At 42.7% G+C, this 23,746-nt stretch overlaps 1 protein-coding gene across 1 annotated transcript; it reads left to right on the top strand.

Moving 5' to 3' along the window:
• The first annotated feature begins 1,134 nt into the window (after positions 1 to 1,134).
• LOC136057461 (butyrophilin subfamily 1 member A1-like) lies at positions 1,135 to 23,399 on the top strand. The gene is made up of 16 exons (XM_065750187.1): positions 1,135 to 1,178; positions 3,242 to 3,390; positions 4,799 to 5,140; positions 6,312 to 6,575; positions 7,138 to 7,407; positions 8,331 to 8,384; positions 9,360 to 9,413; positions 10,464 to 10,484; positions 12,470 to 12,490; positions 12,863 to 12,883; positions 19,148 to 19,168; positions 19,541 to 19,561; positions 20,208 to 20,228; positions 20,836 to 20,856; positions 21,333 to 21,349; positions 22,713 to 23,399. Exons 2-16 carry the CDS (start codon positions 3,285 to 3,287, stop codon positions 23,325 to 23,327), a joined length of 1,869 nt encoding a protein of 622 aa, XP_065606259.1. The 5' UTR covers positions 1,135 to 1,178; positions 3,242 to 3,284; the 3' UTR covers positions 23,328 to 23,399.
• Positions 23,400 to 23,746: the final 347 nt, after the last annotated feature.

Genomic DNA, 23,746 nt, shown 5'->3' with positions numbered 1-23,746 from the left:
GGAACTCTGTAAAAGGCCAAATAACCTAAAAAAATACAGACAAAGAGACTCTTAAAGTAAGACATATGTCACAACACAGTAATGAAATTTGTCTAAATATAAAATCCCTGGAAAATTTAGGGAATCATAGGAACAGTGTAAAAGAAATAAAAAATCAGAAGGATGGTCCATAAGGTCATGCACATATTTAAAAAAGAAATCCTCGAAAGCAATAGTTATAGGATAGCCTTGCAAACAGTACTGAAGATGATAGAAAAAATTACATCAACTGAGAATGGACTTGGAGAAATAAGATATCAGTAAGTTACCCGAATTACATGATGTTACAGACAAGTCATGACAGAGCTCAGAAGTGAAGCTATAAAATGCTGACTGTTCCCAGATGGGATGGGGAAGAATCAGAAGAAAAAAAAAAAAAGGTAAAAGTATTGGATTGAGATAAGGACAGTTTACTAAGACAGAAAAGGGAGAGAAAATCATAGTAAATATATGTATCTTTACAAAACAAGTGCGAAGAGGAGAAGGAAAACGCAAAAAACAAACCAACACTCCTTCACAGAGCAATTGCTCACCACCCAGCAACCAGTGCCCAGCCAGTCTCTGAGCAGCTGCAGTCCCCCAGCCAGCACTCCCAGTTTTATTCACCATGATGTTACATGATATGAAAATATCCCTTTGGCCAATTTAGGTCAACTGTTGTCATTTTGCACCCTCCCAACTCCTTGTGCTTCCCCAGCTCATCTTTGCAGGACAGTGAGAGGAGTCGAAATGTCTCTGACACAATGTAAGCACTGCTCTGCAACAACAAAAATGTTGGTGTTGTATCACCATTATTCACATCCTAAGTCAAAAACACAGAACCGTACTAGCTTCTATGAGGTCACACCTGAGCCCCCTTGGCTACTATACCCTTGCTAAAAGCACACAACACAGAGAAAAGAAAGGGTTTTGTTTGTAATATCTTTTTAATTTAATCTGATTTTTTATTTTTTTTATTTTTTATTTTTAATTATCTATCACTTTACAGCCATCTTGATTTTATTTTCCAACAAGGGAGAGGCGTTTCTTTTTCATTTTCCCATCTCTGCAAAATTGCTCCTCCTACTTCATTCTGTAACTTGAGACATTTTTCTTTCTTCCTGTTACCTTTTAACAACGGGTCTAGAGACTGCTGATAGGTAAGAGCACAAGAATTTTCAATGCTATAAAAGACACATATTGAAAACAGCAAAATAATATAACTTGGATGCTATTTTAGCTCAATATATTCTATTTACTACTTCACAGGAGAGGTGCTGGGAGTTGTAGTAACGTTAAGGAAAAACGTAGAGGATATCTTAGCAATATTAAGGAATGAGTACTGTGATAACTAAGCCTCAGAATATTTATTTTAAGTTAATCAAGCATTTTTTTGAGATTTATACTGCAGTTTTAATTTATTTCATTGGACTACTACTTTGGAAATATAGATAAACTTAGAGAAGACTGTAAATGCAAACTGGTAATCAGAATGTGGATAAATGTGCCTCTCTGTATATCATTAATCTTTTTAGCATGCAGCTGAGTACAACTTTGGTGCTTGATGAAACAACATGAAGGAATTAATTGGGAATGTGTTATTCTAACATGCATTTTGGGCAATTAGTATCGTAAGTGATGCTGTGGATACTTGCATTGTCGCCTTTTCTTCTGTGTGTTTAAGTTGAATTCTGTGCTCTAACGAGTTATGCTGTATTCCTCAGGTGCTTCCTTACAACACTTAGCTTTATTGCCCTAACATACTTTTATTACCCTTTAGAACTTCACTGGTATTTTTCATTGAAAGAGAACAAGAGTACAAAGTTATTGCAGATAGGATAGATTGCAGGTGCGAGATAACATAATTATAGATATAGGAAATGAGGCATGCTGGGAGATAGGGTGATTGGTTTAATGAGACAATAGAGCAACTGTAAAAAAGGAATGGCTGATGGTAAGTAAGTCACCACTGGCTCCTTGATCTGAGAATCTTGTACCAGAACCTGACACACCATTGCAGAATCAGTGTAGGTGAGGAAGCATGAAGTTCAGCTCAGTTCTGTAGATGAATCCAACATGAGAGGTAATGCAGGCCATGCATAGTAGGAGAGCCTAGCAGTGTTATCAAGGAGCTGGCAGAGGGCTCCAGTGTGGGTTCAAGGTCTACCCAGAACACAAGCTACCAGCAGCACAGGTCCAAGGTCTGTCAAGAAAGGAGAGCTAGGTACAGGGGTGCAGTGCACAGACTTGACTTTCGAAGTGCAATGGGCAGAAAGGTGAGGGTGCTCAGGGTCATTAAGGCTTCTTACTGCCCTTAAAGCACTGAAAATGACAAAACTGAGAACACCATGTGACCAACCCAATTCTTAGTGCCAAAAAGAACCCCAGTGATTACAGTTTGCAGCCAGGTGGAAGGTACTGAGAGTCTGTCCGTATTCCCCATCTTGCTCATGGATTTCCTTTTAGGATTGTACAGAGCTGCAAAAATCCTCTCAGCAGAGATCAAAAAAAGAGAGTCTGTAGTTTATGACAAAGTAAATTCATCATCAGCTACAACAAGGGAAGAACTCCATCTGTTCTATAGGTTGTGTATTTTGCTTACACAGTTTAGATGCAAAAAAAAATGTATTACCTGCTTGAAATTGCAAAAGCTTGGTCTCAGGAGATGCAGTTGTTCTGTATAGTAGATCCATGGTCATAAAGTTGATCCTTGACAATACAAAAATCACTTTCAGGTGGCTTAAATGCTTTGCGATTCCTAGGCCAACAGGGAAAATGCAAAAATCTTTCATCATGATTTAAATCTTTTTAAATCCTTGGTGAGGCCCATGTTGTGGTCTGAGCTTAGGTTACGAACAATGTAACAGAGTAGTAATTCACTTGGTTAGAAATATGTCCACAAAGAGCTCAACCAAGTGGCAGCATTGTTCCATCCTGCATATGATTCTTTTCTACCTCTTCCTTGTTGTCTCGTAGAAAATAGTGGAACAGAGAGGGGAAAGGCCCAAATGAGTCCTAAGGAATTTTCTTTATTCAACCTCTGTTCAAACCACATATTTTGCACTTTGGATGAATATCAGCAGAAGTTGAAGTGAATATTTCCCTCTCTACCTGCTAAATAGGAATGAAGACTTCAATGCTTTGCTAAAGAAAGTGCTTCTGTTTTAGGGAGATCCACTTGTTTGTGCGTGATTCCTCTCAGGAATTCTTATTTTTCTCATAGTAGGTCAGCCATTTCCAGGAGGATTTTGAACAACTTGACCAACATGACACTTCTGAAAGATATTTTCAGCATATGCTCAAGACAGAAGATCCGAGTACTCATGTTCTTGAGTCTTCCAGCATGTTTTTTTATTGCAACATGGTTTACAGGTAAGAGAAGACTTATTATATCCAGTTTAGCTGTAGAATTTAGTGAGTATGATAAATTATATGTAAGATCAGTGGCATGCAAAGAAATGAAGAAAGCAGAATCTACGGAGTAAGCTGGAACTGAGTTCTAGTTCCAGTTTCTCTCAACCAAACTTTTCCTCTAAGCATGTAAATGAAAACAAACAAACAAACAAACAAAAAAAAAAAAAAAAAAAAAAAAAAAAGGAAGAAGGGGAAAAAACCCCTGTTTTCCTGTACTGGCATATAAAAGAGAGTGCCACATGCTAAATATCTTTTCTGTGGACTGCCTTAGTCACTGATCACTAGCCGATTGTTGTCCAGGGTGAAAAGCCCCTTGGGGAGAGACAGTTAGCATAATTTAACGTAGACATATACTTCCAGAAAGAGATTTCTTTCAGCCCTGTTTGTGTCACCTTTATGATATTTGTCTTAAACCCATGCCTGGTTCTTTGTGCTCAGGAATTGGTTTTGGTTTAAACCACTGATTTGAGCCACATTAAAACTTGCTGTGGTGAAGTTTCTGAGGTGGGTCTCCAAATGAGTCTTTCAAGCAATAATGAAGAAGCAAGGCAGTGCCTGTTACTGTTAAAGCCCCAGTTTGCTCACCAAGACACACACTGCTGTTGTGTCCACCAGGAAAATGCCAAGAGCAACCACCTTTCTGAAACCCAAGTTCTGCTCATTACTTTGACATAACTCAGTGTTCAGTTCAGCACCAGTTATCCTAAGATATGACACCTGCACTTCAGTTCATACTCCCATATTCTGAAAGAATAAATGTACTGTCAGCCCCATCTGACACATTCAAGACCAGGGCTGGGACAGTGCTGGCCATCTCAAATGATGAGAGATGCTCCAGTCCTGCTCTGAGTTCTCAGGGAGTAAAAGTAGGTGTGTTTTCTTATCACACACATGAAAAAGGCATAGTCAGTCTCTCACATGTCCCATAGGTGAGTGAAGAGCAAGAGCCTGTATTTCTTTCAGATTTCTTTCAGGGTATGAAGATTGTTGCAGAGATCTTTGCATCTCGTATTGGTTAATTGCTCCTTGGTTAGTGAGCTTTCAATTATAATCCTTCCAGTAATGTACCTATTGTCTGCCTGAAAAAAAGCTCCTGCCCCAAATGCCCCTGTTCTCCAAGATTATCTAGCATGGCTGATGTGTATAAAACCTGGAAAGGTGAAAATTCTAATGTATGTATGTGTCTAAAGGAACCAGTAACATTGACTCAAGACTGTCCCCATCATTGTAGGGGACTGAAAAATTCTAGCTTAGAACATATTTTTGTTTTGGATTAACCTAACACTGAGACTTTTGTCTCATTGTTCCATCAGTAGGAAGATGATATTTGCAGAGAAAAACAGTGCTTCCACTTTTTTTCTTGCAGATGAAGTTCCTGTCACCATTACTGTTGACCCTTCTGTTGTCTCTGTTGGTGAGCAAGTAACTTTGACTTGCCAGCTGGCGCCCAGCATACCCTCCAACACAAGTGTGTTTTGGTACAAAGAGGAAAAGGGAAGAGATGCTCCACTCTGCTCTTCTTCCAGCCTGGATGGAGTAGTGGAGCAGTGCCAGGATGGAGAAAAGTGCAGGATTAAGGGGCGCTGGGAGAGAAGAAGACTTCTCCTGATTATCCAACAAGTGCAAATAGCTGATGGTGGGGTGTACGTTTGTGTTGTCAGTGGCAACACTGTCTCCCAGGAGGCTGTCACTCACCTTGATGTTATAGGTAAACAGGGAGATTGCTATGACCATGCTGAATTCAGTTCCCATCAAGAATCTTTTGCTCTAACTATTCCTTGTTCAACAGTTGAGATCTTCCCCATAGGGAATTAAGGCAAGACTTATGCTGGAATATCTTGCTTCAGTTCTGACTATCTAAAAGCTGAGTACAGAAGGGGCAAAGTGTTGTGACTTGTCATGTGGGAAAACAGTGCAACAGAGAACAGCATTACAATGCTGAGTATTCCTGTATCAGTACTGATAGGTTATTTATTTATTTATCTATTTATTTTCTGCTCTGGGATTATGAATGTTCAGCCTCTGCACTTGTGGCAGTTTGACTTTATAAACTGAATAACAATCAGAGCTACCTGAAAGGGTACTTACCAATATGCAGTGAACATAATGGTCTGCTAAGGGCTTGTTTTCTCTCTTCATTAGAAATCCTCCATCATAGAAGACCTATCCCACTTATAAACCTCAAAGTATTTCCAGAAAGCATTTTATTGGATCCAAACTCCTGTTGGACAAGTAACACCAGAGCTTAGTTTGACTGCATGTAAACATCTAGCATTCTAGCATCCACACATCTGTCATTAGTGTATTTCACATTCCACATTATCTGTGGAATTTGTGAAGCTTTTTCTTTTTCCTTTTCTACTTCTTTTCATTCTCCTTTTTCTTCCTTCCTTCTTTCCTTTCTTTCTTTTTATGTATGTATGTATTTATGTGTGTATGTATTTATATGTGAAGGTATTTATAAATATTTTATTTATAATCCTACCATATGCTATTTTGTTACTAGACAAGACAGGGAACATCTTATTATTTGTTCTCTCCCCACTGTTCTTTTTGAATTGGTCTGTATTTCATTGCCTCTCAGTAATATGGAGATTCTTATCTGTTTTCTCAAATTCCCACGTAGCCTTCCTGACTTTTCACCATTCCATCTCACTATGGTTCACTGTCTATGCATGATATGAGGCCACCACATTTTTCCTTGTAAGAGTCACAGTAAATAGCCCTTTGTTCTGGCCATGTATGGTAGTTTCTATGTGCCATGAATATTTAGAGCAGTGTATTGATACTTTCAGATCTGTTTCGTTGTTTGTTTCAGTTTGGTTTTGTTTTTATAGAGCTTACTTATTCTCTCCCTCATTGGAATAACTCCATTACAGCAATAGGGAATAAGCCAGCTTTGGTAAAGGATCAGCAGGAGGAGAGCTTGTGTCGCTACACATGTAATTCAAAAGGATGGTACCCAAAGCCTCAAGTCATTTGGACAACCTATGGAGGAGGCAAAAAAAACATGGAGATCAAGAGCAGTGTCACCTGGAGTGAGGCAGATCTTTTTGTAGTAAAAAGCATCATGACAGTTCCTTGTGATGATGTAGATGTGAAATGTATCGTTACACTCACCAAAGAAAAGATAAACCAAACTGGTAGGTTCATAGAATCATGAATGACTTGGGTTGGATGGGACCTTAAAGACCGTGTATTTCCAACAACTCTGCTGTGGGCAGGGCTGCCACCCACAGATTAGGGGTTTCAGAGATTTCCCTCATGATTAATAGTGTGAATGAGTGTGTTGTTTTGTGAGTGCAAGGTTCTCGAACTCAGGAAACTGGGGAAAAGATAAAGAGTTTGATTCCAGATGAGTCTTTCTTTTTTTGTAAATGCCACCTCAGTCATGGTGATCAATGACAAATGCTGCTTTCCTAATACCTATCCATTAATTTGTCTTCTGTACTGAATTTATTAGAGAGCTTTTTGGGAAAATACATCTTGGTTTAGGCAGGAATTTACACATTTTCAAGTGAGAAAAATGAAAAGTCTTCCTGTCGCTTCTGAAACTTTTAGAACTAAATGCTCAAAAGCCAGATGATTTTGATGGCAGATGAAGCAGCAACAAAGCTGTGGGTAACCTGTGAAATCTCTTTTGTGGTGTACTTGCTATTTTTGTGTTGGGCCTAATGCAAGTGTGATCACTTGCTTCTGTTACAGGTTCCTTGAATGAAATGATTGTGCAAAAGCCAAGCACTGCACATACTTGTACATACAGGAGCCGAATAAGAGGTGACTATGTAAATCCCAAAGTTATTTTGGCTATTTCTGAAGTACAAGGTCTATATTCACTGGCCAAGACAAGCATTCTAGAGGAGAAAGACAATAATTTTGCAATAGAGTTCTCTCTTGAGATGCTTTGTGGACAACCACCACCTTCTGGCTTGACAGCTAATTGGGAAACCTACTTACATTTTGCTCAGCAGTCAGGTATGCAGCAATTAAGATTTATTTCTTGTACTTAAACCTTTTCTGATGGAGAAAATGCCTTCTTTTCACATTATCTTACCCTACTAAGAAGAATAGGCCTAATACTATGAATTATTTCAGCCTGTTTCCAACAACACTCAACAGCTGGATCAATTCAGACAAATATTGTTCAATATTTTGAGAAAATCAGTGACTCTGTAGCAATGGTATCCTACTACCCAACTTCTGTCTGAGAAGAGAAGAGCACCTGGGGATGCCAGGAAAGCCAGGAAGACAGTGGGTTTTCTAGCTAAGTACTTCAATCCCATTTCCCAGCATGAACATCTATTTTTCAGTGATGACAGATCTTTTGTATTAAACACTTAAAGAATTATTCTGACTGAAAGATGATATTGAGCAGCAAGGCTAGAGATGATATCCCTTACCATCATAAAACTATGGTATCATTAAGACTGAAAAAGATCACTCAGGTCATCTTCTGTAACTTCTATTTAGTCATAGCTTTGAAATTCAATTTAAGATAAAGTGATTTTATGGTATCTCTTACAGTAACATTACTATATTCAGAAATAGTCTGTGAAATAGGCAGGCTCGTGAATAATAATGTAGATACAAGTGCAAGATAAATATTTATTTAAGAATTACCAGGAAAAAAAAAATCATGCTTCCTAGTTCATCTCCAAGGTTTTTAAGTAGTGATATAATACAAAAACATCAGTGCTATGTCTAAGCTTTCTTTAAAATATATTGCACTCATTATCACTCTTCCAGATGAGTAATTATTTTAAAAAATATTCTTCTGTTAACCATGTCCAAATGGTATGCATTATATGACCTCCACTGCCACTTTTTATCTGTATTATATTGCAGGAAATAATTTGTCATTCTTTTTAAATTGCTTTTTCTCCCTTTTTTTTTTTCAGGAAACCATGACTGGGTCTGGATTCTTTATCTCTTTTGCTTCATTATTGTAATAGGTAAGCTGTTCCTCCATGCCAGAGTCCCCCGTTTGCAATTTTTCTTTGCAGAGAGATTCCAATATCCTTGTCATCCAGAATTTCCAACCATGTATTGTCCTCCCAAGTGGCATAGACACTCTATGTTGGAGATAACTCATTCTTTCCAAGAAACACACAGCTCTAGATTTCTTCAAGAGAATCCTTTTGTTAATTAATTCTCTCAAGAACGGTTCCAGCCTTCCAAATATACTCCAGAACTCTTCATCCTCCACAATCAACATCCTCCCTCATATTCAGACAAAAAAACAAAGTCACGATTGTAAACATCTTCCCACTTCACTGCTACTCCCAGAGTAAATTATGAGCAACAATATTTTTGCCAGGGTTTTCAAGACAGATTGAATATGATAGAAAACCTGACCAAGAACCCCCCCCAATACACACAATATTCTCCTTTGCCTTTCCAGACCTTTGTGTTTTTAGCACCTAGACATTTTGACGTTGATTTTCTTAAATGATAGTACCTTTTTCATTCTCATCATTCCTTTTCATACCATTATTATTTATTTATTCTTTTCTGTCTTAGTAAATGAACTACAGAAACATTGTTAACTTGGCATCTATCTGTTAAGATATTATGAATTGGGTGTCTTTTCACTCTCTTACTTTTCCTTCACAATATATTCAATTCACCAAAATCAATTTACATGCTTAAATATTCTAAAGAAATTGAAATTATATAGTTTTGCAAGCTTAATATTACCTGGAGAAAAGAAGAAAACTTGTCTCCCATATGCAGCAGAAGAAAGAATCTGCTTCTGCATATTGAGAATGCCAATGACTCTGGAGAACCCTAAGAAAGCCTCTAGGGCATTTCTTCATGAAGTGAGATCTGGATAATTTTGTATAAATATGGAGAAAATGAATGGAAATCTGACTTCCTTTGTACCATAGCATTCCATGCTTTTTTAAATCGTGTTGTTCCATTTTTAGGAATTGTACTACAGATTTTCAACAGTATCATCTGGCATCCATTCAGTGACACAGGTGAGTTTTCTTGTTTCATTTTATGCCTTTTAAGTGCGGACGTGTAGTTCACATTTAGGTGTGAAAGAATTTATAGCACTTGGAAGTGATATTGCAGTTTCTGTCAAACTGCCAGTTTGATACAAAAGTTTGATATATATCAAAGTTTTAAGCAGTATGCTCTTAAGATGGATTTTTCTGAGAAGAAATCTTGAATAGTAATGCAACCACAATGCTGAGAGAGATTTTTGAGAAAAACTTTTGCTGCTTTCCTTTCAAACCACTGTCCCAGAAGATCATCTTGAGGGAGAGAGTTCCAAAGTACAATAAGATAGGCAGGTTTACATCTGCACACAGATTTCCCTTCTTCCAGAAAATGCCCAATCCTTGGCTGGGAGTGGTCCTGATGAGTGTAAGGTATCGCAAAACTAAGAAGGAAGAGTTCAATTGGAGTGAGTGGATTGGTTTATTGAGTATGTAGGAAGTATCTTTACTTGATGGACCAAAGCGAGATCTCTGAATGGTTGTCCTCATTTCTGAGGAAAGGCTGTTCTCCTGCCAAAATATGCATTTGTCAGGGCCTGTAGGACTTCAGAATTAACACTGTAATTAATGCTGAACTAACTGGTGAGGTAGAACAACTATTGAGAAAACTCGAAGGAAATAGAGTATAATTCCCTGAGAAGTAAGGAACCATGTCAGTGATAGGCTGGCTTTTGGTGCTGTTGTTCTTTTGGAGGTAGTGATGTGTATGGAGGAGTCTTTGGAGCCAATGAGAGTGCAGAGGGATCTGTGGAGGGAAGGTTGATATGGGATGGCCGCAGATAGCAGTGCCCCGAGCAACATGGTCTCCTGCTTGGGAAAATTTGGCTATGACTGGTGGATGTATTCTGGCTATCATGTGATAGATATGTGGAGCAGCATGGCATGGCATGGCATGAGACAAGGCACCTCCCAGAGCCTATGTCAATCCATGCTTTCTTGGGAAGTCCAAGCGGGCAGTGCTCTGGGATGTTTGGATTTCTCACTGACTTCATGTCTTATTCTGTGTTTCCTGCATTGACTGGGCAGAGGAGCTCCGTGCAAAGAATGGTGAGTCCTTCTGCGTAACCTTCTGTGTTTAATTCTGGGATAAGGCCTTGGGGATAGCAAAGATTCCAGACAAGTCAAGTGTCCCTAGAGAGGTCCCTGAGTGAGATAGCCACTACCCCAGTCTCAGTGCTCCAGCTGGTGTACTCCAGCTTTGGTTTTGCAAAGGCTATGTCCTAAGGCCTCTGCTACAATGAAATTGTGTTCTTTGTTTTCACTTGCTGGCTCCTCAGAGCAGCTGCCTATCTTCTAATAATGGTGTCTCTGCCTTTCAGGACAATGTCTAATTGAGATTGGTAAGTGAATGTTAATTATGTCATATCCGTGAGCGCTCACGTAGTGACACAGACTGTTGAGGAAAGCCTTGGCCAAAACCTTGTTTCACCTCAGGTGTTGTCAGCAACATGTTACAAATAGCTGAATTGATGGAATGTTTTCTTAAGTTTTGAGTCCGTGTTCTCATGTGGAAGGAGTTTTGAATTTTGGGTGTTTCCTCATGATAAGCTGAATCCCAAAAGTAAGGAAATGCCATCTGTGGGGAAGCTAGGGCTCCTTGCCACGTGCACAAAGCCGTGACCACTTCTAAATTGGAGGGTAGGCCCAGCAATCTGACTGTCGATATTCTATTAATGATTTCCTTCCCTTACAGCACAACTTCATAAGCAGCTTGGTAAGTGTGTCTTCATAGTATGATGTCATTGTGTGGCTGTGCTGGCAGGAATGTATGAGGAGGAGGAACTTTCTTGGGGTTTACTAATCTTGGTCTCATGGGCTGTTCCCAGACACAGCTATGAATGACCAGAACTACTGGGATGTTCTTTTAGCCTTTGGATTCCTAATGCTGAGGGGTGGCTTTTGTCAAATTTCCAGTCAAAACTTAAATCAGTTGCTAGGGAAAACAAGTATCCACGTGAGAAAGGAATATCATCCCCAGTGAAGAACTCAGAAACATGCTAGAGCTCCTGGTGTGATCTAGAAAAGCAGGTGCATGTGTGTTTCTGTTGGGGGAGGGCTATTCCGAGCTTGGTAGTACATGGATATAATACCTAGAGACGAGATGCAGCATGGAGGGTATATTGTGTTCCAGCTCTGTATCTGCGTGCTGACGAGACCAGAGCTGAGGGACCCCGCTTCTCACTTTGAGCTGCTGTTGAACGCCTCCCATAGTGTTCCCTATGATGCTAGCTAGATGGAGGTGGATGTGGGTGACAGTGTGTCAGGGCATGATCCAAAGTCCCTCCAGGGAAACCATTTGCTACTGGCAGGGATGGGAAATCCCTGTTGGCAGTGCCCTGGGACCTGTGGTTCTTGGTCCTGACTGATTGCCTTCCTTTTTGTTGCCTGTGGTGAACAGGCCGATGAGCTGTGTGCAAAGTCTGGGGAGTCCTTGTGCTTGACCGCAAGCATATTGTATGGGGGTAAGGACTTGTGGATGGTGAGGAGTGCTATTCCAGCCATGAGAAATGTCCTGAAATAACTGTGGGAGTGGCCTGCAAATTTCTGCATCTTCTGGCTTGTGCTGTGCTGGTCGGGAGGAGATGCCGTGTATGTGAGCTGCTCACGTCTAATAATGGCTGTGGCTGTGGGACCCTTGTAGGCCTCTGTCCCCATGCAGTAGTGAGCAGTATGAAGGGCATAGGGGCTCATGCAGCACAGAATGCTGGGTGCTGTTGTGTCCCGAGCCCACTTACTGCTTGTCCACCATGTGGGCAACACCTCCTGTTCGGCGCAGATCGTGATGTCTCACTCTTGTTGCCACACATCTTTTTCAGAGGAGCTCCAGGGGCAGCGAAGAGCAGTGGAGGATGGAGGGAAAGGTGAGTGCATGCTGGACAGTTCCCCACGGCCACTGTGCTTGAGGAAGCTCAAGCGTAATTGAGATGTAGGTGTAGAGTGAGTGTGCCTGGCAGAAGGCCTACCATACTTTATTTGTTATGGAGGATGGGGAGCTAAGCAAAGTGTCCTTCTTTCTCCCTTTCTTCTGGCAGAATCCCTGGAGAAGGAGAATGGTGAGTGGAGCTGTCTCACTGCTGACCAACCATGTCAGCGATAGACAGGATTTTGGGTGAGGTAGTTGTGCTGGAGCTGATGATGTGTGTGGAGGAGTCTTTGGAGTAGGTGAGAGTACATATGGGAGTGTGGAGGGAAGGCTGATATGGGATGGCTGCAGCTGAGACGATGTGGCATGGACTGGTGGAACTATTCTGACTCTCTCGCGAGGGGTATTGTGGAGCAACATGGTGTGGCATGAGCCAAGGCACCTCCCAAAGCCTTTGTCAATCCATGCTTTCTTGGGAAGTCTAGGCAGGCACTGCTCTGGGATGTTTGGATTTCTCACTGACTTTGTGTTTTTTTCCGTGTTTCCTGCATTGACTGGCCAGATGAACTCCGTGCAAAGAATGGTGAGTGTTCTGCTTGCCCTCTTGCGTTTCCTCCTGGGTTAAGGCCTTGGAGATAGGAAAGATTCCAGACATGTCAAGTGTCCCTAGAGAGGTCCCTGAGTGAGATAGCCACTACCCCAGTCTCAGTGCTCCAGCTGGTGTACTCCAGCTTTGGTTTTGCAAAGGCTATGTCCTAAGGCCTCTGCTACAATGCAATTGTGTTCTTTGTTTTCACTTGCTGGCTCCTCAGAGCAACTGCCTATCTTCTAATAATGGTTTCTCTGCCTTTCAGCACAATTTCTAATTGAGATTGGTAAGTGAATGTTAATTATGTCATATCCTTGAGCGCTCACGTAATGACACAGACTGTTGAGGAAAGCCTTGGCCAAAACCTCGCTTCACCTCAGGTGCTGTCAGCAACGTGTTATAAATAGCTGAACTGATGGAATGTTTTCTTAAGTTTTGAGTCCGTGTTCTCATGTGGAAGGAATTTTGAATTTGGGGTGTTTCATCGTGATAAGCTGAATCCTAAAAGAAAATGAAATGCCATCTGTGGGGAAGCTAGTGCTCCTTGCCACTTCCACAAAGCTGTGACCACTTCTAAATTGGAGGGTAGGCTCAGCAATCTGACTGTGGATTTCCTATTAATGATTTCCTTCCCTTGCAGCACAACTTCATAAGCAGCTTGGTAAGTCTTTCTTCGTGGTATGATGTCATTGTGTGACCATGCTGCTAAGACAGTAGGAGAAGGAGCAATTTTCTTAGGGTTTACTAATCTTGGAATCTCAAGTGTAATAAAGGTGTAGTTGTAGTGTGAGTGTGCCTTGTTAAAGGCTTCCCATACTATTTCCCTGTTCTTTAAGGAGAATGGGGTTCTAAGCATGGTGTCCTTCCTTTCTCCCTCTCTTCTTGCAGAGACTCTGATGAAGGAGAAAGGTGAGTGGAACTTTACTACTGCTGGTCACCTCTGTCACCAATAGGCAGGTTTTTGGGTGGTGCAGTTGTGCTGGAGATGGTGTTGGCCTAGGTCTTGATTAGTCCTGTGTTATGATGGGGAAGTTGTAATTGGGGCAGCTAGCAGTGATCTCATCCAGAACCTGAGGGCTGAGAGGGGGAGTATGAATGGATGGGAGCCAAGTCACTCCTAGAGGCCTTTGGTGATCTTGGCTGGGGTGGGAAGCTCCAATGGGCAGTGCTTGGGGACCTGTGAGTCTGGATGTGACTTGGTTTCTTCTTTTCTGATGTCTACGTTGATTGGGCAGAGGAGCTCCGTGCAGGGAGTGGTGAGTCCTTCTGCTTCCCGGTTGAAAGAAAGTCTTGGCCAAAGACATGCTTCATTCACCTCAACTGTTGTCAGCAACCAGTTATAAAGAGGAGAATTGATGGAATGTTTTCTTAAGTTTTAAGTCCGCATTCTCATGCGGAAGGAGTTTTGAATTTTGGGTGTTCCCTCGTGATAAGCTGAATCCCAAAAGTAAGGAAATGCCATCTGTGGGGAAGCTAGGGCTCCTTGCCACGTGCAAAAAGCCGTGACCACTTCTAAATTGGAGGGTAGGCTCAGCAATCTGATTGTGGATACTGTATTAAAGATTTCCTTCCCTTGCAGCACAACTTCAGAAGCAGATTGGTAAGTGTGCCTTTATGGTATGATGTCGCTGTGTGACCATGCTTCCAGGACTGTAGGAGGAGGAGGAATTTTCTTGGGGTTTACTAATCTTGGTCTCATGGGCTGTTCCCGGACACAGCTATGAATGACAAGAACTACCAGGATGTTCTTTTAGCCTTTGGATTCCTAATGCTGAGGAGTGGCTATTGTCAAATTTCCAGTCAAAACTTAAATCAGTAGCTAGAGGAAACAATTATCCACGTGGGAATGGTATGCCATCCCCAGTGAAGAACTCAGAAATATGCTAGAGCTCCTGGTGTGATCTAGGAAAGCAGGTGCATGTGTGTTTCTGTTGGGGGAGGACTATTCTGAGTTTGGTAGTACATGGACATAATACCTAGAGACGAGATGCAGCATGGAGGGTATATTGTGTTCCAGCTCTGTATCTGCGTGCTGATGAGACCAGAGCTGAGGGACCCCGCTTCTCACTTTGAGCTGCTGTTGAACACCTCCCATAGTGTTCCCTATGATGCTAGCTAGATGGAGGTGGATGTGGGTGACAGTGTGTCAGGGCATGATCCAAAGTCCCTCCAGGGAAACCATTTGCTACTGGCAGGGATGGGAAATCCCTGTTGGCAGTGCCCTGGGACCTGTGGTTCTTGGTCCTGACTGTTTGCCTTCCTTTTTGTTGCCTGTGGTGAACAGGCCGATGAGCTGTGTGCAAAGTCTGGGGAGTCCTTGTGCTTGTCCGCAAGCATATTGTGTGGGGGTAAGGACTTGTGGATGGTGAGGAGTGCTATTCCAGCCATGAGAAATGTCCTGAAATAACTGTGGGAGTGGCCTGCAAATTTCTGCATCTTCTGGCTTGTGCTGTGCTGGTCGGGAGGAGATGCCGTGTATGTGAGCTGCTCACGTCTAATAATGGCTGTGCTGTGGGACCCTTGTAGGCCCCTGTTCCCATGCAGTAGTGAGCAGTATGAAGGGCATAGGGGCTCACGCAGCACAGAATGCTGGGTGCTGTTGTGTCCCAAGCCCACTTACTGCTTGTCCACCATGTGGGCAACACCTCCTGTTTGGCGCAGATCGTGATGTCTCACTCTTGTTGCCACACATCTTTTTCAGAGGAGCTCCAGGGGGAGCAAAGAGCAGTGGAGGATGGAGGGAAAGGTGAGTGCCTGCTGGACAGTTCCCCACGGCCACTGTGCTTGATGAAACTCAAGCGTAATTGAGATGTAGGTGTAGTGTGAGTGTACCTGGCAGAAGGCCTACCATATTTTTTCTCTTTTTGTTATGGAGGATGGGGAGCTAAGCAAAGTGTCCTTTTTTCTCCCTTTCTTCTGGCAGAATCCCTGGAGAAGGAGAATGGTGAGTGGAGCTGTCTCACTGCTGACCAACCATGTCAGCGATAGACAGGATTTTGGGTGAGATAGTTGTGCTGGAGCTGATGATGTGTGTGGAGGAGTCTTTGGAGTAGGTGAGAGTACATATGGGAGTGTGGAGGGAAGGCTGATATGGGATGGCTGCAGCTGAGACGATGTGGCATGGACTGGTGGAACTATTCTGACTCTCTCGCGAGGGGTATTGTGGAGCCGCATGGTGTGGCATGAGCCAAGGCACCTCCCAAAGCCTTTGTCAATCCATGCTTTCTTGAGAAGTCTAGGCAGGCACTGCTCTGGGATGTTTGGATTTCTCACTGACTTTGTGTTTTTTTCCGTGTTTCCTGCATTGACTGGCCAGATGAACTCCGTGCAAAGAATGGTGAGTGTTCTGCTTGCCCTCTTGCGTTTCCTCCTGGGTTAAGGCCTTGGAGATAGGAAAGATTCCAGACATGTCAAGTGTCCCTAGAGAGGTCCCTGAGTGAGATAGCCACTACCCCAGTCTCAGTGCTCCAGCTGGTGTACTCCAGCTTTTGTTTTGCAAAGGCTATGTCCTAAGGCCTCTGCTACAATGCAATTGTGTTCTTTGTTTTCACTTGCTGGCTCCTCAGAGCAGCTGCGTATCTCCTAATAATAGTTTCTTTACCTATCTGAACACTTACTAATTGAGACTGGTAAGTGAATGTTAATTATGTCATATCCTTGAGCGCTCACGTAGTGACACAGACTGTTGAGGAAAGTCTTGGCCAAAACCTTGCTTCACCTCAGCTGTTGTCAGCAACGTGTTACAAATAGCTGAATTGATGGAATGTTTTCTTAAGTTTTGAGTCCGTGTTCTCATGTGGAAGGAATTTTGAATTTGGGGTGTTTCATCGTGATAAGCTGAATCCTAAAAGAAAATGAAATGCCATCTGTGGGGAAGCTAGTGCTCCTTGCCACTTCCACAAAGCTGTGACCACTTCTAAATTGGAGGGTAGGCTCAGCAATCTGACTGTGGATTTCCTATTAATGATTTCCTTCCCTTGCAGCACAACTTCATAAGCAGCTTGGTAAGTCTTTCTTCGTGGTATGATGTCATTGTGTGACCATGCTGCTAAGACAGTAGGAGAAGGAGCAATTTTCTTAGGGTTTACTAATCTTGGAATCTCAAGTGTAATAAAGGTGTAGTTGTAGTGTGAGTGTGCCTTGTTAAAGGCTTCCCATACTATTTCCCTGTTCTTTAAGGAGAATGGGGTTCTAAGCATGGTGTCCTTCCTTTCTCCCTCTCTTCTTGCAGAGACTCTGATGAAGGAGAAAGGTGAGTGGAACTTTACTACTGCTGGTCACCTCTGTCACCAATAGGCAGGTTTTTGGGTGGTGCAGTTGTGCTGGAGATGGTGTTGGCCTAGGTCTTGATTAGTCCTGTGTTATGATGGGGAAGTTGTGATTGGGGCAGCTAGCAGTGATCTCATCCAGAACCTGAGGGCTGAGAGGGGGAGTATGAATGGATGGGAGCCAAGTCACTCCTAGAGGCCTTTGGTGATCTTGGCTGGGGTGGGAAGCTCCAATGGGCAGTGCTTGGGGACCTGTGAGTCTGGATGTGACTTGGTTTCTTCTTTTCTGATGTCTACGTTGATTGGGCAGAGGAGCTCCGTGTAGGGAGTGGTGAGTCCTTCTGCTTCCCGGTTGAAGGAAAGTCTTGGCCAAAGACATGCTTCATTCACCTCAACTGTTGTCAGCAACCAGTTACAAAGAGGAGAATTGATGGAATGTTTTCTTAAGTTTTAAGTCCGCATTCTCATGCGGAAGGAGTTTTGAATTTTGGGTGTTCCCTCATCATAAGCTGAATCCCAAAAGTAAGGAAATGCCATCCATGGGGAACCTAGGGCTCCTTGCCATGTGCAAAAAGCCGTGACCACTTCTAAATTGGAGGATAGGCTCAGCAATCTGATTGTGGATACTGTATTAAAGATTTCCTTCCCTTGCAGCACAACTTCAGAAGCAGATTGGTAAGTGTGCCTTTATGGTATGATGTCGCTGTGTGACCGTGCTTCCAGGACTGTAGGAGGAGGAGGAATTTTCTTGGGGTTTACTAATCTTGGCCTCATGGGCTGTTCCCGGGCACAGCTATGAATGACTAGAACTACTGGAATGTTCTTTTAGCCTTTGGATTCCTAATGCTGAGGGGTGGCGATTGTCAAATTTCCAGTCGAAACTTAAATCAGTAGCTAGGGAAAACAAGTATCCACGTGAGAAAGGTATGCCATCCCCAGTGAAGAACTCAGAAACATGCTAGAGCTGCTGGTGTGATCTAGGAAAGCAGGTGTAAGTGTATTTCTGTTGGGGGAGGGCTATTCCGAGCTTGGTAGTACATGGATATAATACCTAAGAGACGAGATGCTGCATGGAGGGTATACTGTGTTCCAGCTCTGCATCTGCGTGCTGATGAGACCAGAGCTGAGGGACCCCGCTTCTCACTTTGGGCTGTTGTTGAATGCCTCCCATAGTGTTCCCTGTGATGCTAGCTAGATGGAGGTGGATGTGGGTGACAGTGTGTCAGGGCATGATCCAATGTCCCTCCACGGAAACCATTTGCTACTGGCAGGGATGGGAAATCCCTGTTGGCAGTGCCCTGGGACCTGTGGTTCTTGGTCCTGACTGATTGCCTTCCTTTTTGTTGCCTGTGGTGAACAATCAGACGAGCTGTGTGCAAAGTCTGGGGAGTCCTTGTGCTTGTCCACAAGCATATTGTATGGGGGTAAGGACTTGTGGATGGTGAGGAGTGCTATTCCAGCCATGAGAAATGTCCTGAGATAACTGTGGGAGTGGCCTGCAAATTCCTGCATCTTCTGGCTTGTGCTGTGCTGGTCGGGAGGAGATGCCGTGTATGTGAGCTGCTCACGTCTAATAATGGCTGTGGCTGTGGGACCCTTGTAGGCCTCTGTCCCCATGCAGTAGTGAGCAGTATGAAGGGCATAGGGGCTCACGCAGCACAGAATGCTGGGTGCTCCTGTGCCCCGAGCCCACTTACTGCTTGTCCACAATGTGGGCAACACCTCCTGTTCGGCCCAGATCGTGATGTCTCACTCTTGTTGCCACACATCTTTTTCAGAGGAGCTCCAGGGGCAGGAAAGAGCAGTGGAGGATGGAGGGAAAGGTGAGTGCCTGCTGGACATTTCCCCATGGCCACTGTGCTTGAGGAAGCTCATGTATGAGATGTAGGTGTAGTGTGAATGTGCCTGGCAGAAGGCCTACCATACTTTATTTGTTATGGAGGACGGGGAGCTAAGCAAAGTGTCCTTCTTTCTCCCTTTCTTCTGGCAGAATCCCTGGAGAAGGAGAATGGTGAGTGGAGCTGTCTCACTGCTGACCAACCATGTCAGCGATAGACAGGATTTTGGGTGAGGTAGTTGTGCTGGAGCTGATGATGTGTGTGGAGGAGTCTTTGGAGTAGGCGAGAGTACATATGGGAGTGTGGAGGGAAGGCTGATATGGGATGGCTACAGCTGGGACGATGTGGCATGGACTGGTGGAACTATTCTGGCTCTCTCGCGAGGGGTATTGTGGAGCAACATGGTGTGGCATGAGCCAAGGCACCTCCCAAAGCATTTGTCAATCCATGCTTTCTTGGGAAGTCTAAGCGGGCAGTGCTCTGGGATGTTTGGATTTCTCACTGACTTCATGTTTTTTTCCGTGTTTCCTGCACTGACTGGGCAGAGGAGCTCCGTGCAAAGAATGGTGAGTCCTTCTGCTTGCCCTCTTGCGTTTCCTCCTGGGTTACGGCCTTGGAGATAGCAAAGATTCCAGACAAGTCAAGTGTCCCTAGAGAGGTCCCTGAGTGAAATAGCCACTACCCCATCCTGAGTGCTCCAGCAGGTGCACTCCAGCTTTGGCTTAGAAAATGTTATCTCCTAAGGCCTCTGCTACAATGCAATTGTGTTCTTTGTTTTCACTTGCTGGCTCCTCAGAGCAGCTGCGTATCTCCTAATAATAGTTTCTTTACCTATCCGAACACTTACTAATTGAGACTGGTAAGTGAATGTTAATTATGTCATATCCTTGAGCGCTCACGTAGTGACACAGACTGTTGAGGAAAGTCTTGGCCAAAACCTTGCTTCACCTCAGCTGTTGTCAGCAACGTGTTACAAATAGCTGAACTGATATAATGTTTTCTTATGTTTTGAGTCCGTGTTCTCATGTGGAAGGAATTTTGAATTTGGGGTGTTTCCTCATGATAAGCTGAATCCCAAAAGTAAGGAAATGCCATCTATGGGGAAGCTAGCGCACCCTGCCACATGCACAAAGCCGTGACCACTTCTAAATTGGAGGGTAGGCCCAGCAATCTGACTGTGGATATTCTATTAATGATTTCCTTCCCTTGCAGCACAACTTCAGAAGCAGATTGGTAAGTGTGCCTTTATGGTATGATGTCATTGTTGGCTGTGCTGGCAGTACTGTATGAGGAGGAGGAATTTTCTTGGGGTTTACTAATCTTGGTCTCATGGGCTGTTCCTGGACACAACTATGAATGACCAGAACTACCGGGATGTTCTTTTAGCCTTTGGATTGCTAATGCTGAGGAGCTGCCAATGTCAAATTTCCAGTCAAAACTTAAATCAGTAGCTAGAGGAAACAAGTATCCACGTGGGAAAGGAATGCCATCCCCAGTGAAAAACTCAGAAACATGCTAGAGCATGTCGTTTTTTTTCTTTGGAAAAGAATTCTGAATTTTGAGTGGTCCTCGTAAAAAATCTATTTTTTAAAATAAAGGAAATGCCATCCATGGGGAAGCTAGGGCTCCTTACCAGTTGCACAAAGCTGTGACCACTTCTACATTGGAGGGTAGGCTCAGCAGTATGACTGTGGATATTCTATTAATGATTTCTTTCTCTCTCAGACCCTTTTAGTGCCTTGTCCCTAAAATGTAATGAGTATCATGGAGGGCAATGGGGCTTGACCTTTAGATTTCTGACTTTGTGTCTTTTTCTGTGTTGTCTGCATTGTCCGGGCAGAGGAACTCCGTACAGAGTGTGGTGAGTCTTTCTGCTTGCCATCTGGCATTTCCTGTTTGGATAAGGCCTTGTGGATTATGAGGAGGGCTATTGCAACAATTCAATTTGTCCTCAGATTGGTCTGTGAGTGAACTGTCTACTATACCAGTGTCATTGTTTCAGCTTGTCCTTGTCATCTCATGGTTTGATCTCAAGATTCTTAGTTTTGCCTCAGACATGTTCTCTTACCATTTTGGTCTTCATTGCTTTGTGGACTCCAGTGTGAATGTTGTATGTTTCTGCTGAGGAGTCAAGACATAAATTCAATGCCCATTGCAACAGATAGCTTCAAGGAAAATGAATGCCATGTCCTTGACTATATAGAAAATCTTGGTTTAAATCTTGGTACATTTCATATTCCAGTGTGAAATTCCTAAGTTAATGCTGGTGAGGAGGGCTATTCCAGCATCGACAACTACCCCCAGAGATTTCTCTGTGTGATTCTGCTTCTACCTTAGTCTCAGTGTTCCAGACGGTACTTTTCAGTTTTGGCATGGTTTAGGTGATTCCTTGGGTCCCTTTCATGATGCTTTTGACTTCTGCTTCTTGAATCTTTGACCCGCCAATCCAACAGTTACAGTACTTTTTCTGTTTTTCTTTTCTTTCAACCCAATCTCTGTGTTATATTGTTAATTGCATTTTGGAATTGTGGTATGCTGAATGTCCATGAGTGCCTATGTGAAGGAGAAATATGTGAAGGATTTGCTTCTTGTGCTTTCCTGCACTGTTCTCTCTCACATTTCTAATTTGCAGAATTACTGGGATGTTTTAACACGTGAATATCTCCAGAGAATTAGATTCTCTGGGCTCTGTCCACAACAGCTTTCGCCTCTTCCTTTTAGGTGTTTGGGATTCTCATGGTGGTTTTGTACTTACTATTTAAGTATAGCACACTTCTATGTAATCAGCTGATGTTTTCCTGGTTTCAGTTTTTCTTGTCCTTTGTCATGGAAGATAATCATCATAGCATAGCTTTCCTACCTGCAGAACAGGCAAGCAATAACACAGGTGCTTGACCCTCTGTTAGCAGCATGGGCTGTTAGGTCACTGGACTCTTGATCTTCTGAAAACACTATTTTCTTCCTCTTTTTTTTTTTTTTTTTTTGTTCTGTTTGCTTTCTTAGAGTTGCGGTACGCACAAAGATTCAAAGGTAAGAAAAACACCATTTTGAATCCCACCTCTTAAAACATAAATATAGTTATTGAGTAACCATTTGTCCTCAGGCCTCTTGTTCTGTAATTTGTCCTCAGGCCTCTTGCTCTGTTCACAACAGCAAGAACTTATTTTGAACTCTTCAATTATCCATTTGCTGACCTAGGAATACCTCAAGAGCATTTTCTTCTTCCAGAATATAAAACAGAATAGTTTCATTTTCAAAAGTAAAGGTTTGGTCTTATAAGACAGAGAAGTTTGTTTCAGGGTGTTCAGATAGAGCAATACTACTACTAAGTGTACAACAAATCTGCTGAATTTATCATGCAGTTTTGGTAAGTGGAATTATTCCCCATTTTCTTGCAAGAAGATTTTGTGATTCTGTTTTTGTTTGAAGAGGAGTTGTGTTCCAAAGCATGGCTCTTATTCTCTGGTCACTTCCTTACAGTTGAATGACTCCTTAATTGAAAGCTTGTAATCTCCTCACATTTTTCCTTAGTTTTGCATGCTATTGTTGCATGCTGGTGTCTCTCAGTATGCCAGAGATGAGACACAAAGGAGAAGGGAGATGACTTGGACTGTCAAAAGTTGGAGGTATCCTGTGCAAAGAAATTTCCTAGGGCCTATCATAGTGGAGATCAAGGCAAGGCAGGGGTATTAATTTATAGGATAAAGCAATTAAAAGTCTGAAAGAAAGAGACCACTTGTTATCGAGTACTTAAGAAATTACCTTGTTATTGCAGTTAATGTCACCCTTGATGCTGACACAGCTCATCCTAGACTGGAAGTGTCTGAAGATGGGAAGAGTGTAACAGACACTGGTGTGATAAGGAAGGTGCCCAGCAAGGAGGAGAGATTTGATTCCCACACTTTTCTGTTGGCAAAAGAAGGTTACACATCCGGGATGTATTACTGGGAAGTGGATGTTGGAAAGAAGAGAAACTGGAACTTGGGTGTTGCCCAGGAGACTGTGACACGAAAAGAGACAGTGGCTCTGTCCCCTAAGAATGGTTTTTGGGTCATAGGGTTAGCAGATGGGCAAGAGTATTGGGCCCACACAGATCCTTGGACCCGCTTGACTGTGAGTGGTAGACCACAGAAGATTGGGATCTTCCTGGACATCTCTGCCAACAAGCTCTCATTTTTCAGTGTTCATCAGAAAAAAATGTTGTACACTTTTACCTTTGTTAATCATCACAGCCAGAATGTGAAGCTATTTCCCTTCTTCTCATCAGGTTCATCTGCAACCAAGTCTGACACTGAGCCTCTCAGAATTCCTTTGGATTTGGATGATAAGTGAATGGCTGAAGTGAGAATGCATGGTTAATTTATGACAGAAATTCAGAGCCTGAGGTCAGACTACACTATACTGAACCTCATGCTTTGTGCCACCAAATTGAAACTAAGCAGTTAATTCATATAAAATTCTTTAACGATTATTTCTAAGCCTTCCATGAGCCATTTCTATAGGAAATCTGAGTTCAGGCCTCTAGTCAATTTGTGGAGAGACCCTCGAGGTGTTTCTATGAACCTACACAAACAAATGTTTTCTAAGCCCAGGAACTGTTAACTGTTGTTTTGTGTGTATGTATGTGTATAAGTCATTCCATCAGGTGTGAAAAAGAGCATGTTTTTTTTTTTAATTTTCTATGCACTGATCATCACAGGAAACATTAATGACACCTTTGTGCAAAAGTGAGCTACTGTGCTAGCATGGGA

This window comes from Cyrtonyx montezumae, unplaced genomic scaffold, assembly GCF_038088225.1.
Source record: "Cyrtonyx montezumae isolate F1298 unplaced genomic scaffold, pur_monq_1.0 scaffold_67, whole genome shotgun sequence".
In the NCBI taxonomy this organism is placed as follows: domain Eukaryota; kingdom Metazoa; phylum Chordata; class Aves; order Galliformes; family Odontophoridae; genus Cyrtonyx; species Cyrtonyx montezumae.
Note: the sequence above shows the minus strand (reverse complement) of the source record. Positions and strands in the feature narration are given on the sequence as shown.